This window comes from Syngnathus scovelli, unplaced genomic scaffold (genome assembly GCF_024217435.2).
Source record: "Syngnathus scovelli strain Florida unplaced genomic scaffold, RoL_Ssco_1.2 HiC_scaffold_23, whole genome shotgun sequence".
Lineage (NCBI taxonomy): Eukaryota > Metazoa > Chordata > Actinopteri > Syngnathiformes > Syngnathidae > Syngnathus > Syngnathus scovelli.
The window spans coordinates 1,048,023-1,063,509 of NW_026061323.1; the positions used below are offsets into that span (position 1 = coordinate 1,048,023).

The 15,487-nt window shown below is 44.2% G+C and overlaps 1 protein-coding gene across 1 annotated transcript; it reads right to left on the reverse strand.

Moving 5' to 3' along the window:
• Positions 1–1,014: 1,014 nt before the first annotated feature.
• Positions 1,015–14,366, reverse strand: LOC137839863 (piggyBac transposable element-derived protein 3-like). Its single transcript, XM_068649695.1, has one exon. The coding sequence runs from the start codon at positions 12,729–12,731 to the stop codon at positions 11,658–11,660; it is 1,074 nt and encodes a 357-aa protein (XP_068505796.1). The 5' UTR covers positions 12,732–14,366; the 3' UTR covers positions 1,015–11,657.
• Between the last annotated feature and the right edge of the window lie 1,121 nt (positions 14,367–15,487).

The following is a 15,487-nucleotide window of genomic DNA, read 5'->3' on the forward strand; positions in this document are numbered from 1 at the left end:
TTGCTTTAGGTTATTCAATGAATTCGTTTTCAGCTGACCATCAAATTTGTAATCGGTTATCCATTTGTCAAGATATTTTACATTTTCGGGGTCGACCTCTTCCATCAATTTCCAATCTTTAGATTTTAATTCATGTCTGGGTAGCGGCTTTTGTTTGCTATTTGATTTTCCCATGGTTTATTTTCTAAATTTCGGAGTTGGCAATTCGAATGGCACCTACAGTGTCCTAAAGCCAACTTTATTCACAGGACAGTGGTTAAATGTTCGATGTGTGGCGAGTCTCTTTTCACCTTCCCGGAGGAAGCAGAGAGTCCTTGCTTTCATCCACACAAAGCCACAATCCTGTGTTGTTTACATAGAGGAGAGCTCAAATGAGGTCACTCTCAGTCAAACCATACACACACTTTTATCGTCTCACAGGCAAGCAGGGGAGTCCACCCTCCCGTGGATTTTAACAAACTCTTTAACCTTCCTATTGTGTAAGAAAACTTATTTTGCCTTTTTCTTGAAGTAGATATAAAACCTATCTTTTCATGGATAAGGGAGCCAAACCAGCTAAACAAGAGTTAAGAAAAACACCACAGATGGCAGCAGAAAGCTAACACATTAGGAAGGTTAAGTTAGGAGGCCCCACGACACCTCAGTGGAATTTAACTGCTCCAAATTACCTGTACTTTTTTAAAAAACAGAGGAGTCCGCCCTCCCGTGGAATTTAACTGACTTTTACGTCAGGGGACTCCACCATCCCCTGCAGAATTTAACTGTTTCTAATTGCACTTGATAGGGTCTAGAATTGTCAAGGTTTTAAGTGACCTCTTGTCACTGCACTTTCATTACTTTTAACAGAATCAAGATCCGTACTCACAGTCTGCTGGGCCTTCTCCTCGGATGATCTCGTCAACCACTCCGGCGTCCAGCCGACTGATCGAGTCAGCCCCGTGAAAAGGGTTTCCTCTATATGCCTTGGCCAAGGACTTGTCCTGGGTCGAAAAGTCAGCTGGAATCCCGAAATAGGTCTATTGAGACCCCGGAACGAGCCCCCAAAAATCTGTTAGGTTCAAAGTGCTAACTGAATATCTGAATAAGAGAAAAGGGTCAGCAGACAAAAAACAAGTGAGGCAGAATATTGAGTCTTTTCTCGCGAGGAGTGCAATCAGACTTACAGCAATCCGACTACACTAAAAATCTGTTTTACACTCCTCGCTCTTTTTATTTGGAATGCCCTACCCACAGTGTGAGACGATTAGCCCTTAAGGGGGGGGGGGGGAAAGAGATTGTGGCTTCATCTCGTAAGAAACAAAAAGTAACGCACAAAGTGTTGCGTGCAGATATGGCTATATCAGCAAAACAGTTTAAGCGATATTCTGAGAGATAAAAAGAGAAAGTGTCGTTCTTTAACAAAGATCAGAAGGTTCATAACGCATTGTTTGACGTGTTGTTTTCACGATCTGTTCTGGTGGACGCTGAGCTGTCAGCAGCATCTTGTTTGACACAACCGTCATCTCGCCCCTGACCCAGCCGTAATCCTTCTGTTCTGTTGTACAAGATAAGAATAAGCAAGGCAAAGCAGCAAGCATACTGAACAGTAATATTGTGAATAAGTACTCATTAGAGAACGCATGATAACATATATATACAATTTTTCTAACATCCATATTGTAAGGATATCTGGCCAATATCTGATACTTATGGGAAACCGGGCCCCCTATTAAAAGCTTTAAATAGCTTGCTTGGGGTGACCTTTCATGCATCCGACTGTAATGCTGTTTGTTGTATCATGTTGTATGTCTTGGATATCACGTGAATAAACTAAACTAAACTAAGAAAAAAAATGAGGGTGCACCCTATAATCCAGTGCGCCTTTTGGTGCGAAAAATACGGTAGTCAGATTTTAAACTCAAAGACAGGCGAGGAGATGCAGACCGCGGTGCAGGAGAGAGAAACCATTTTTAGGGCGTAATTATTTCCATTCCATTTGAGCCCTGGATTTAGTGAGAAGAGCCATACGCCTAAGCGCCGTGATTCTTTTTATCGGAGAAAGGCCGAAGAAACATGTGTCGTTTGTTTGACACGCAACCTGGTACCTACTTATTGGTCAGGAGTAGGTTTTATGATGTCATTGTTCTGACCATGATGCAGGATGCCTGGGAAGGAGCCGGAGCAAACCCGGACAAGCTCCCAGTCAAAGTGTGCTTTGACTGAGCCAGGTGTGGAGGACTGGATTGACACCTGTGCTCTCCACAAAGACGAGAGCGAAGTGAGTGTTCCTGCCTACTCATCCTGATGCTGCGTCTTGGCCTATGGTGAAGTTGCACCGCCCTGGGGGCAGGGTCGAGACGTCTTCAAGAGCGGCGATCCCATCGACGTCTGGTCACTTGAACACCGCTCGTCCAACTGTGTAATACTATGTAAGACGGTAACAATAGCAAACCATGGCGAGTAGTAAATTGGGTTTTCCCTTCAGCCCCGGGTTTGGCCCAGCAACGTTGAAATGGGGGAGCGACTCCCCAGCAATGGTAATGTAGGAGCGTGCAAACTTTGTTAATCTGACATACGTGTGATTTGCAAATGTGAATTTGAGGATGAATTAGTTTGAAGTAATTTGTTCCTCAAGAAGGGGGAGGACCAGGCACGAGGGTACAGTAATGCCTCGTGTGCCCCATTACCCGAGACCAAAAGCAGCGGTTATTGAAAAATAAGTAGAGAAGTACCGGAGGAAATTACATCCCCTCCAATGACAAACTCCACTTAGAATGGAACTTATCCAGGATGGGAACCGTGCTGGAGTTGGTTGTGTTAAGTTATGACTTTTTTGAACAGTAAACGTTTCCTTAACAAGGCTCCGAGAAGCCTGCCTAATGAGGATGGTTCGACCATTCTATGTTCCTAACTTATGGAATCAACCTCCCATCTATCCAAGACTTGTACCTGTCCAGGACCAGGAAACATGCAAGTAACATCTCAACAGACCCTTCGCACCCAGGTTGCAGCCTGTTTGAACTACTCCCCTCCGGACGCCGTTATAGAGCTCTGTACACTAAAACCAGCAGACACAGAGACAGCTTCTTCCCCCAGGCTGACGCTCTGATGAACTCACACCACTCTTAGAGTCTCAGAGTCATTACTGTGCAATAACATCCCGCTTGCCACACCTTTTTTGTCTACACTGTTTGTACTATGTGTCCTCTCTGCATCCATTGCAGCCTGGTCATCCTAGAAGAGGGACCCTCCCATCTGTGGTCTCTTCTCAAGGTTTCTCATTTCCCCTAGCTGGAGTTTTGAGTTTTTCCTTGCCCTCTTGGGAGTTTAAGATCAGGGGGTGTTTGAGAATATCTTTCGTTCTTCACATGTCCTGAGTGTTGTTGTTAGTCACCTAAATGTTGAACAGAGGCTGTGATTTACCGAAGTCAAATTCCTTGTTTGGCACGCTCAAACATGGCGAATAAAAAACTCTTGAATCTTGAATCTTATGTGTCTCTTGTGTTTCAGACAGTAAATTGTGTTTTGAATGCACCCAGGTGCATTCTTTGTGGATTGAATTTAGCAAAATTCGCCTGGACAGTCGGAAGGGCGTTTGTGGGGAGCTGTTGCTTTACCACATCCCTTACAGGCCATATATGGCTCGCCCCTGATGGTCTCTATGTCAAGCGAGGAGAGCAAACTTGGATGGGTCGGCTGTTAAAAGTTAAGTTAAAGTCCCAATGATCGTCACACACACATCTGGGTGTGGTGAAATTTGTCCTCTGCATTTAACCCATCCCCGTGTGATTTTGATCCATCCCCTGGGGGAGAGGGGAGCAGTGAGTATCAGCGGTGCCGCGCTCGGGAATCATTTGGTGAGCTAACCCCCCAATTCCAACCCTTAATTCTGAGTGCCAAGCAGGGAGGCAATGGGTCCCATTTTTATAGTCTTTGGTATGACCCGGCCGGGGTTTGAACCCACGACCTTCCAGTCTCAGGGCGGACACTCTACCACTAGGTCACTGACCTGATGACGTCAGCAACACTACTCGAGACGTCCAATGGCCCACCAAAACCATATTTTGTTCTCGTTTTCAGACATGGTGACACCCATCGCACGATCTGGCCTCTGGTTCACATGGCTTGGCGCCACCCGAACGGGTCTCGATGCGTCACGTCCCACTGGCATTGCGGCCGGTGTGTGGCTGTTAGCCCTGCACATCGGCCTGTGCCCAATGACTTTTACACCCGCGCAGTGGAACCTTTTTGACTCTGAGAGGGAGATTCCAATGTAGCTCCCGACCATGGTGCGGGGCAAGGCGGTTTTGCCGCCTGGTCCTAAACCCAAGAAGGGGGTAACGAGTTACATGCTGGATAGGATGTTAAAAGATGGTGCGTGGGTGTGTATTGGATTTGGCGCAGACAAATTGGCTAAGATGAAATTCCAAATTCAAAGCTTGACATGGAAGACCTGAAGAAGGGGGCCTAAGTAGGGGTTACTTAAAAGTTAGTCCTTCAAAATTAACTATTGTTAAATTGGTAAAGGGGAATTTGTTGGTTGAACCAGTAAACCTCCATTCCCGTTCCGAATCTCACCAGAAGATGGTGCCAAAGTCAGATTGACCTAACATAGTAAATTCATAGTTTAAAAAGTCATCGATTAGATGAAGACTTGTTCTGAAGCACAGCAACACACAATTTTGGATTATGTTATATTATTTTGTTTTTCTATAATATACTGTGAAACTGTATGAATATTTTAACTTGCTAACTAGGGAAGCCCATGTTCATTGTTAGGTAATGAGAATGAGACATGTTAATCACAGTTAGAGTAAACTGCAATATACTTTATTTTATTCTGTTTTGCAATATTGTATAGTTTGTAGCAACTTGAGCAGCATTATAGCACTGATATTTCATTTACACATGAATGTATTAAGAGTTGAGTAAGGACGAGGGGTTGACAGTGATACCGTGGGTGGAAGACTGCAATCCCATGCTTAAGCTTGACCTAGAGGTCACCAGCTTGTCAAAATAAGTTTTGAAGCTGCTTTAGTGTTGTAACCTGCTAACTAAGAGAATACACGATCATAGTTATGATTATGTGTTAAATTGATTATTGTGAAAGTATGGGTTATTATTGTCACAATGTTTAATCAGTATCAAACATGTATGTAATATTGATGTTCCATTTACAGATGAATGTATAAATGTGAGCGAAGACAAGGAGGCAGGAGGTTAATGGTGATACTAAGTGGTGGAACACTGAGATCCCACACATGAGCATGACCTCGGTCACGTTCGTCCAGTTGAAGCCTAAACAAAATGCTGTTTGACGGAACACAAGTCAGAGAAAAAACATTTGCAAATGTCACGTTGATGGACAGTCGACAAGATTTGGGAGTGGGAAACAGGATGAAGCATCCCTGAGAAAATTGTTACTTCCGTGAGAACATGGTCACCTCATCTGGTTGAATCCGGGTGAGACCGGCCGAGATGCAGGTGCAGTCTATTCTGGAAGCATTTGGGTCATCTGAGGCCAATGTATGATGTCATGAAAAAAAACTGGTACGTGACCAAGCAGGCATAGTACCCACGAACTGAACTGGTATAAAAGGTTCGTTCGGACAAAGAGCATCGCTCTCTCTCGTCTAGCGGGCTCTCCACTGCCGTGGGTCGAGAACGCCGATTAGACAAAGATACATTTCGTTCTTTCTGAGATTAACCCAAGGTCTGTTAAGATAAATTTATATTATCTTCAAATTGGAATTAGTCAAATTTTAAGCTCAAAGAAAGGCTAGGGGATGCAGACCTCAGTGCAGGAGAGAGGAGCCATTTTTAGGGCGTCGTCATCTCCATTCTTTAGGCCAGCCTGTTCTTTTAAACAGAATTCGGATTTTGGAACAAGGAGAACTGATCACTCGACCTTTCCACCAAACCGCATCTTAGACCTCTAGCCTCTTACCCTTTTTTACTATATTTCCTAGTTTTCAATCGAGATAATTTCGAGACTGAATAAATTTTGCTCTATTGAGAATGGTGAGTGGAAATTATTGGTAGTTGTTTGAACAATTGAAACTTGTAATTCTTTTTCTTGCTTATTCATTAAATTTCTACTTTAAAATAATTTAATTTCGATCAATGATTATTTTGATCATTTATGCTTTAAATCTCTTTTGTTTCTCTATCATAGTCATACTTTAAACCATTCAATTCTTTTTTAAATGAAGACAGCTTTAATCCTTGATATCAGGGAGTGTCATAATCTGGTTCGGAACCGTTAATTTGAGCTCAGCTAGTGTGAGTGTACGCTAGTGAAAATAAACGAGTTCCTGCGGTCTTAACAAAGACAGCTAAACTATTCCGAGCGGATAACAAAAGCAACAATCTTAATAGGAAAGGAGAGCCGCTGAAACGGGCGCGATCAAGGAGATCCTGGGTCTTGAGAAAGTAGTTACTCAACTCTCGGGTTTCTTTGATTTCAATCTAACAATAGATTAGACCTCTGCCTTAGGCGACCAGAATGTTAGCAATAACAACAGTTCAAGACAAAAATCGCTCGATTATTCAGCTGTTTGGGGGCTTGGCTAAACAGCATCTACGCAATCTACGTTTTGCAGCACATTATAGTCATCACATCCAACATGCCTGAGAAGTTGTATTTGCACCTGTGCTACGCTAGAAGACACAACCCTTGTCACAGCAGACTTCAAACACGGGATAACACAGGTCGTAAACAAGCACAATAATACCAGCACAAAAATCACAGGCATCACACGTTTCAATAGCAATTGCCACTAAGCGCCAGAGAACAGCCATGAAAAGAAATCCCATTGACATGGGACTTTGTCTTTTGACATGGCCTGCTGTAAGTTCTTCAGTGAGTTCATGGTGACGTTGATGTGTGTGTCATTAACTCCTGGAATGTATGTGCAACAGGAAGTCCCAATAATGTGGCACACGCCTCCTTGTTCTGCAGTCATCAAGTCGAGAACCATCCTGTTTTGCAAGACCATTAGTCTAATAGCCTGACTCTATTTTGTCCATCATTGACTTGCAGCAAGAGATTCACAAAGGATTGAAAACGATAGTTCAGTGTCTCAATGAATAGTGATTGTTTTCCAACTCCGATCCAAGGGAAAAGCGCATGAGCAACTTTGTCTCCGACGGACCATACTTTATGGTCGTCTGGAACAGTCGCACCCCAGACGGGATCATGTGGTTCAAAGGTCGCAACAGCCCTGCGTCGATGTCCAGAAGAGTTGTGTGCTGTCGTCAGCTGATGATGTTGTATCGTGTAGGTGTGGTCGGTCACCCACTCGTGTCCAGTTGGCGAGCAGCATCGGATAAACCTTATGACCACAAAGCCACCAGCCATTCTGTATGAAGTAGGTTCCGTTTGATGGTGCAGCCATGTTGGTTGGAGAGCCCTCACCACCTGAAATGGCTCTCTTATCCTGACACACAGCGGTGTGTCCAAAAAGATCCCATCCAGTTTCCTCCTGGAGAGCAGTCGTCGTCAATGCATTTGTGGGTTTTATTCCCTTGGATGAAACACGTGTAGTCCATTCCAGGTAGCCTTTTTCTTTAGGCCACTTGTGGCATCTGTCATCCTTCAACAGTCACATTGAGATTAATCCAAAAGAGTTTGATCACAGGTTCTTTTTTGTGAGTCCAAGGCGCTAGGGGTAGCATCACTGACTGTGACAACACGGTGTTAAAATACAACTCCTCCCATAGATGCCATGCATTTCGCTTCAGTGACATTCATTGCTCTGGCCTCCAGGTGAACTTGCGTGGAGGAAGGGGGGGGGGGTAGTTTGGAACACACATAGCATCCCTCCTGTGTGTGTGTAATCTCACAGTGAACTTTACATACTGGTACCAAGTGTTGGTTTCACATGGGTTTCTGTGGTCCCATGACCAGTCCTCAAAGTTCCCATCATGTAACCATCTTTTTCCTCGGTTGACATTGTCATATGGTCTGTTCAGGTGCGCCCATAGACCATAGCACGCTCCAGCCACAGCGCAGCAGAGAATCCACCTGGCATGTGGAGCCCCGTTGCTACTCGGATGGCAGAGACACCAATATTTCCCATTGCCTAGTCAGAGTGGGGAGCTTATAGATTCCATTCTTCACCAACATTGAGACGCCCCGCCCTAAACGACGAGGCCCCTTTGTAGCCAGACTTCCCCCCACTCCGAAAATGGGGTACAGCACTCTCTGTAACGTCCAGTGGCTGAGGTGAATCCAGCTGAGCCTTCCAGCAATGTTCAGTACAGTGGGGGTAGTCAGCAAGACTTGGAATGGTCCCTCCCACCATGGCTGGCCCAGTTCGTCCTTTTTGACGACCTTTATGTTGTCCCAGTCTCCTGGCTTGGAGCGGTTGTTGACCTGTGGGGAAGAAAGATCAGGCGGCAGTAAATTTGCATTTGACACCTCTTTCAGTTTGTGTGCTCTGATCATGCTATCTGCCAAGGACTGTTCTTGTCTGCTTTTTGCAAATCTTGTATCATTCACCAATCAATTTTATTGCCCTTTTGAACTGGGCAAATAGGTGTGATTGCAAGAAGAGTTTGAGCACTTCCTAATGATTCCTCCTGACCAAAGACCGTTTATGACAGGGGCTATCCCATTCATTGCCTCCTGTTTTAAAGGAGATTTTCTGATTTTGGTTGGATTTGGGCTGGGGGATTGGATGTTAAGTCCTGTAGTAAATGGTTCCTTTGATCAGTCAAACAAATGTTGATTAGCCAGGGAAGCGCATAAGCGCATGCCCTTCCAAACACCTACACCACTTCCTCATAGCTTCTTTAGTCACTTTTCAATCATCTTCCAATTGTTTACAGCAAAGGTTTGAGAAAAAAAATTCTAACTGAAATGGTACGACACCATATGTATTAGAGAATCTATATGTAGTAAAGTGTTGTATTTCTTTTATCTTCCACTCTCTGTACCACATTCTCTCCCTCCTTCTGAGGCTTGGCGACGCCCATGTCTCACACCTTGTCCAGTATCACTAAGACAATTATTTTGGGAGGATGTGTTCTTTACTAAATATGATTCTATCGTTTAATTTGACTTTCTTTCCAAAACGCTTCTCAGTTTCCCAATTCAAATATCTCCTGCATGTGCCACTGGTTCCCCAGTTTTTTTTTTCTCTAGTAAATTATCAATCCAAAAGCAACTTTGTTTTTGTCTTCTTAGCATTTAACTTGCACAAAATCACTCTTTCTTCAAAGGTGTTCTACTAATTTCCCATAGTAGTCTCCAACAACTCCAACCATTCAACCTGTATTTTCTGTTCATTCAGGAAATCAGTCATCCTTGCTCATTTGCATCTCACACACAGTCTCCAAAGAGGAGTCTTTTCATCCCATTGGTCTCAATTTAGCCAAGCTCTCCACACAACATTCATATATCATTCTCAACACAATCTTTATCCTAATTTTTCCTAAGGTTCCTGATAGAACAATCCACCAATCCCCCAAAAAAAACTCAACACAAAAAAAAACAGCTGGTGAATCAATCAGAATCTTTTTTTTTCATTTTTCAAACTAACCAACTCAATCTCTCGGATTTAACTCAAATATAGAAGTTTGTATACTCTTATAACACAACTAATCAATTATTTCTCTTAAATTTAGTTTTGTAATGTGTTAAATCCACAATTTTGCTTCATCCAATTCCTGAAAACATGTTCTCTCTTTCTTTCGAATTTGTCTTCAAGGTGAGACACTAATGAGCGCTCGTGTGAACCAGTTTTACCCACAAACAGATTTCTTTCTTTTCCTCTCTTTCGGTGCAAATTGGATAGACCACAGTCTAGCAAATGTCTTTGCACACAAGCTTAGCCAATTTTATCAGTCTAACACATGGGCACACATATGCGCAGCTCTCGGGCACAGGGTGGGGGGGGGGGTCATCAATGACTCATCACAAGCTGGCCAATTCTTGCAGTTGATCATGAAGCTGGTTCCCCGCCCGCACATGCGAGGACAGCACATTCAAATTTTTTCTTTTTATCTTTTAGAAGCAAGTTGTATTTCTTTACCACTTGATTTGCAAATTTTAACTTTAGTGTGCAAACATAATTTGATCCCTGGTCATTTGTCATTGGGCATACAATCAGCATTGCCATACTTCTTGTATGTACAGGAGTTCTAATAATCTAAAAAATGTTCTAAACCAAAAGTAGGAGCATGAGCGGTCAAAGGGGAGGAAGCTAGTCATGCTGAAAATTGGACTTTTTCTCTGCCTCTTCCTCCACCCTTTGATTGGTTTTGTTTTACACAACGACACACTCTTGTCAAGTGTCCTGGTTTCCCACAGTACCAACAGTTGTCTGAATCTGATGGGGGTTTTGAATTGAATGGTGGCCTGTGACCATGTTGGCCACCTCTTCCTCTGCCCCGTTGGGAACTTTGGAAGAAGACTGTTGTATCTTCATCTAGATCATTATCAGCATCATCTAGATGAAATACATCACAATTGTTGCCTTTCTTGATCACTTTGTCAGCGTCTCTGGCCCACTGCATGGTTGTTGTAACACAAGCAGGGTCCACTTCCACCAAGTGTTTCCTCACCCAGTTGTCTAATTCAGGCGGGAAACCAGTGAGGAGCGCATTTTTAAGCTGTTGTTGATAAGCACTCTCAGCTGCATCATTGAATGGGATGCCACTATGCACCCTGAATTATTTTTCAAATCTTAATTGAATGGCGGCCTCATCACTCTTCATCTTTCTATTTTTTGTCTTTTGAATTTGTTCTCTTCTCTGTTGTGAAGCTTTCAACCACACTCTAGCACATTGCAATTCTCTCTTTTCTTTCCTTTCTCAATCCCTTTGGCTTCCCAGCCACACTCTCCTCCAAAATGTCTACCACTACATTCCACATTTCAACTTTCAACTTTCCTTCTACTCCATACTTTTTCTTCCACTTTGGCATGTATTGCATACAATTAAAAAATCTACTCGCCATGTACTTCTCATCTCCTTCAAGAGCCAGAGATTTACCGTGTTTTTTATTTCCCATCTTAATTTGGCATTTTAGGTCTTTCCAATTTTTTTTTTCTTTTTTTTCTTTTTGAGGATCCTCAATGCAGGTTTAAATTGACCTTTCAACAAAATTGCCTTTTAGTCAATTTATCCTACCAGTCACACTCAACCACACAAACTCTACTTTCAGGCCAATCCAGGACGGGTTGATTCAATGATCAGGCTCCTGCACAGGTGTGTTTAACGAGGGAAACTTGGAAAACATGGAGGAATGCGGCCCTCGAGGACTGGACTTGGACACCCCTGCACTAGGGGGATCACAGCAGGGGGTGTTTTACGATGTTGTGTAAACCGAACAACTCTTATTGCTTCCTCTGCAGTTGGTTAACCAGTTCAAAGGATCCCAGCACTTTGTTCTACCACTTTGTCATGACAGGACAAGCTGTGTTAATTATTACAGGTTACATTCCAACATAAGCATAGGACCAAACTAATCTATCAAGCCTAACAGCTAAGTTCATTTACACAGTATGTAACCTGAATAATGACATTCATCATATTTTTTTGTTGATATTTTTTATAAAGCAAAATAAAAACAGGATTACATGCGCAATGCAAACAGGCTAGATACACTGGCTTGTAAGTCACGCTCAGTATACTAGGTGCATGCAGAATCAAGGCTAACACTACTTCAAATATCAATGTTCTTCTTCTTCCTTCCAGTGATAATCCCAGAAACAGTTCCTGTCGTCTTTGAAGCAAAGACGGACATCACACTTGAAGCACTGTGTGTCGGTGTATCCTGTAGGGCAGTGTCTGCAGTGCCCTCTCTTCTTCGTCTTCATTGGGAAATGACCAAGAAGGTCCATACGCACATCCGGTGGTGGGTGTGGACATGTTTTCTTGGGTGGGACGCTGGTTGGATTCTCATTACCAGAGGATGGTCTCTTCTGAGCAGTCAAAGGGCCTGCTGTCACAGTGTGTGTCACTGAGCTGCCACTGCCTGCAGATGGAGTCTTGATTGTGTCCTTCAGAATGAGAGAGGATGCTAGCTGTGCCTGGAACAGTCTCAGGTTCAGTGTCTCTTTCGGAGAGACCCCGAGAGCCTTGCAGTCCCGCTTGTGGATGAGCCAGGCGTTGACCGCAGCAAGGGTGATGGTGTGCCAGAAGATGTACATGTACCAACGGTGAGATTTCACCGGGAACTTGTATTTGGCTGTGAATGAATCCAGCAAATCCACACCTCCCATGTATTTGTTGTCGATGCCCACGATGTGAGGCCTTTCAACTTCTATGTAGGTCTTGTTGACTTTGTCCCAGCGTTGGATCTTCTCCACAGGCTCAGTTCCAGCAAAGGACGACATAAGTGTGACCGCTCGGTAGTCATACCATTTTTCGGCAGAGATGTTGTGTTTCACCTCCACTCTGTGGTCAAAGGCTCCTCTCCCCTTCTTCTTCAAACTCTTGTCGTCTTCAAGGTTGCAGTTGGGTAGGCGCACCTGCCTGCCTGTTCCGATGTAATGTATTCCTCGATCAAGGAGCTTCTCTACCAGTGGAACAGAGGTGAAGAAGTTGTCAGCACAGAACTTGTAGTTGTGACCTTCTGGCAGTGTTGAAGCTAGCTTTGTCACAACATCACCAGACAAGCCGAGTTCTGATTTGGCTCGCAGTCCATTGTTGCTCCCTTGGTAGATATCAAAGTCAAACATCACACCACAGACTCCAGTTCTCACCCATACTTTGAAGACCCATGGGTGTGGCTTGCCTCGCATGTACGTCGTGCTACTAGTGCGGCGGGCATGTTCTGCTCAACATCGGCGGAAGTGGGTTTTATGGCGTTCTGGACTTTGGTGCGGAGAGATTAAGGGCGCTCGGACTGCTTCGTCATGGAGCGACGCCGGACTGGCCTGCTCTTCCTCCCCCGGTTGGACTGCGTCGTGAGCTCGGACTGCTCCGTCCTGGAGCATTGTTGGGATGCGTCGGCAGCGGGTCTGCGAGGCAGCGGGAGAGGGGCCAGCGCGGAGACATCGGGCCAGGCTTGCGGCCACCCCACCTCGCCCAGCCGTGCCTTCCATTCTACTGGCGTACGTTCGTTCGCGGGACGACAAGATGGGTTGCGTTCGCCTGATAAGTTCCACGAACCGGACAGTGCGTGCCTGCTGTGTGCTCGTGTTCACAGTGGCCTGGTTGACTGTCATCTTTCCGGACTCTGCTGTGGATCGGGAGCGGCTAGCGTGCTATCACTCTTATTGTTCATCTTCTTGTTTTATTTTTCCTGTGTTGTTTACTTGTATGTGCGTTGTGAACTCTGTCTTGTTACCCTGGGATAGTGAGAAACGTAATTTCGATCGCTTTGTGTGTCTTGACATGCGGAGCTATTGACAATAAAGGAGACTTTGACTTTGACTTTGAAAAAAAAAAAATTTACTGTTTGATGCTGCTGAATCTCCCCTTGAAAGGAATCATCATCTCATCCACAGAGTTGTGCTCTTCTGGTATCACCCGCAGGCAGTTTTCTCTGAATGAATCAAGCCAAGGTCTGGTCTTGCACAGTTTGTCCTTCTTTCCAGTCTCTGGTACTGTCAAGTTGTTGACGAAATGTAAGGCTGTCAACAAAGACTGGAATCTGTTCCGTGGCATCAGGTCAGCAACAGGAGGGTGTCGTGTGTCTTCCTCCCAGTACATATGGGTACCAGCCATTTGTACTTGGCCCATCTTCAGGTACATGCCCAACATGTTCTCAATTTCCTTGGAATTGGTATTCACACATGTTCCCTTTGTTAGGGTTTTCCAGGTTATCTTTATCGTAGGATTATGTTGGAATGTAGACTATAATGATTAACCAATCTTGTCTTGCTCTCACAATGCAGTAAAATGAAGTGGTTGCTTCCTCTGCTTGATTGACCAGCTGCAGAGGAAGCAATCAAAGTTGTTCTGTTTCCCACAACATCGTAAAACACCCCCTGCTCTGATCTTACCAGAGGCCGGGGGTTCACCAAACCTGTCAACTCTCAACCCACACTCTGTTTCTCTTAATAAATATCCTCTTGCAGGAAGGAGAGTTCAGAGCTCTTTTCGAACATCGCTGTACGCACAGCGACGAATGGACTCTCCACCTGCAGGTGTCTAAAAGGACTTACTTGTCTCCCGTGTGGTTCTTGCAAAATAAGTTGGAGTGAGCAAATCTCTAACACCCTTTGTTTGAAAGCTGTACTCATTTGTGTTTATCGTCAGAGACTGAATCATTTCTTTAGAAACAAACTGGTTAAGTCAAGTCAAGTCAATTCAAGTTTAATTGTATAGCCCTAAGTCACAAGCAGTCTCAAAGGGCTTCACATAGACAAAAATTGACAATTATTCTCAAAGCATCCCCTGATCTTAAGCTCCCAAAAGTGCAAGGAAAAACTAAAATAAAACCTACCAGGGGAAAATGAGAAACCTTGAGAAGGGACCACAGATGGAAGGATCACCAGGTTGCAATGGATGCAGAGAGGGCACAAATAATACATAATATGAAAATCAATGAAAAAGTGGATGTCCAAGTCAAAGCGAAGAGCTGCCGGAGGTGCCCTCGATTGTCCTGGCAGTGTCTTCGAGAAGGTTGAGCTGCAGTTCCCTCATCCTGAATTGGTCCACGAGAATCCAGATAGCCACTGTCAGCTTGGGTGCCACCTAACCAGCTCCCCAGCCGGGGGTGGGGTGGGGGGAGGGGTGGGGTGGTGGGGAGAGGGAGCGAAAACAAACTCCAGCTGAATCGGCCACTACAGGTTAATTAAATCATAGAAATGTGTCTTTAAACGTGTCTTGAATGTTTCTACTGAGGTAGCAGTTCTAATATCCATTGGTAGGGCATTCCAAAGCTCTGGAGCCCGAATAGAAAATGCTCTAGACCCTGCAGACATTTTCTTGGTGTCACTAAAAGACTAGCGTTTTGCGAACAATGGTTACGAGACGGAACATAAGGAACAACTAGGTAGACGAGATATGAAGGCGCTAAGCCGTGCAGTGATTTATAGGTTAATAGAAGAACCTTGAAGTCACATCTTAAATGGACCGGGAGCCAATGTAAATTGACTAATATTGGGGTAATGTGGTCAAATGTTCTTGTCCATGAGAGCAGCCTCGCAGCAGCATTTTGTACTAACTGTAGACTTTTGATGCGGAATTTAGGAAGACCAGAAAATAATACATTACAGTAGCCCAGGCGCGAAGTGACAAACGCATGTATAATAGTTCCGCATCACCGGTCAAGAGGATCGGACGAATCTTAGCAATATTACGAAGGTGAAAAAAAACATAATTCTGGTTATATTCTTAATGTGCTTTTGAAAGGAGAGCGTTTAGTCAAATATTACCCCGAGATTAGTTACAGTATCGCTCTGAGTGATAATACGGTTATCTATAGTTATAGTGGTTTCCTTAAATAAGTGTTGATAACGAGTTGGACCAATTATCAACATCTCAGTTTGATGCGGGTTAAGACGAAAGAAGTTAAGAGACATCCATTGCTTGATCTCCGCAAGGCACG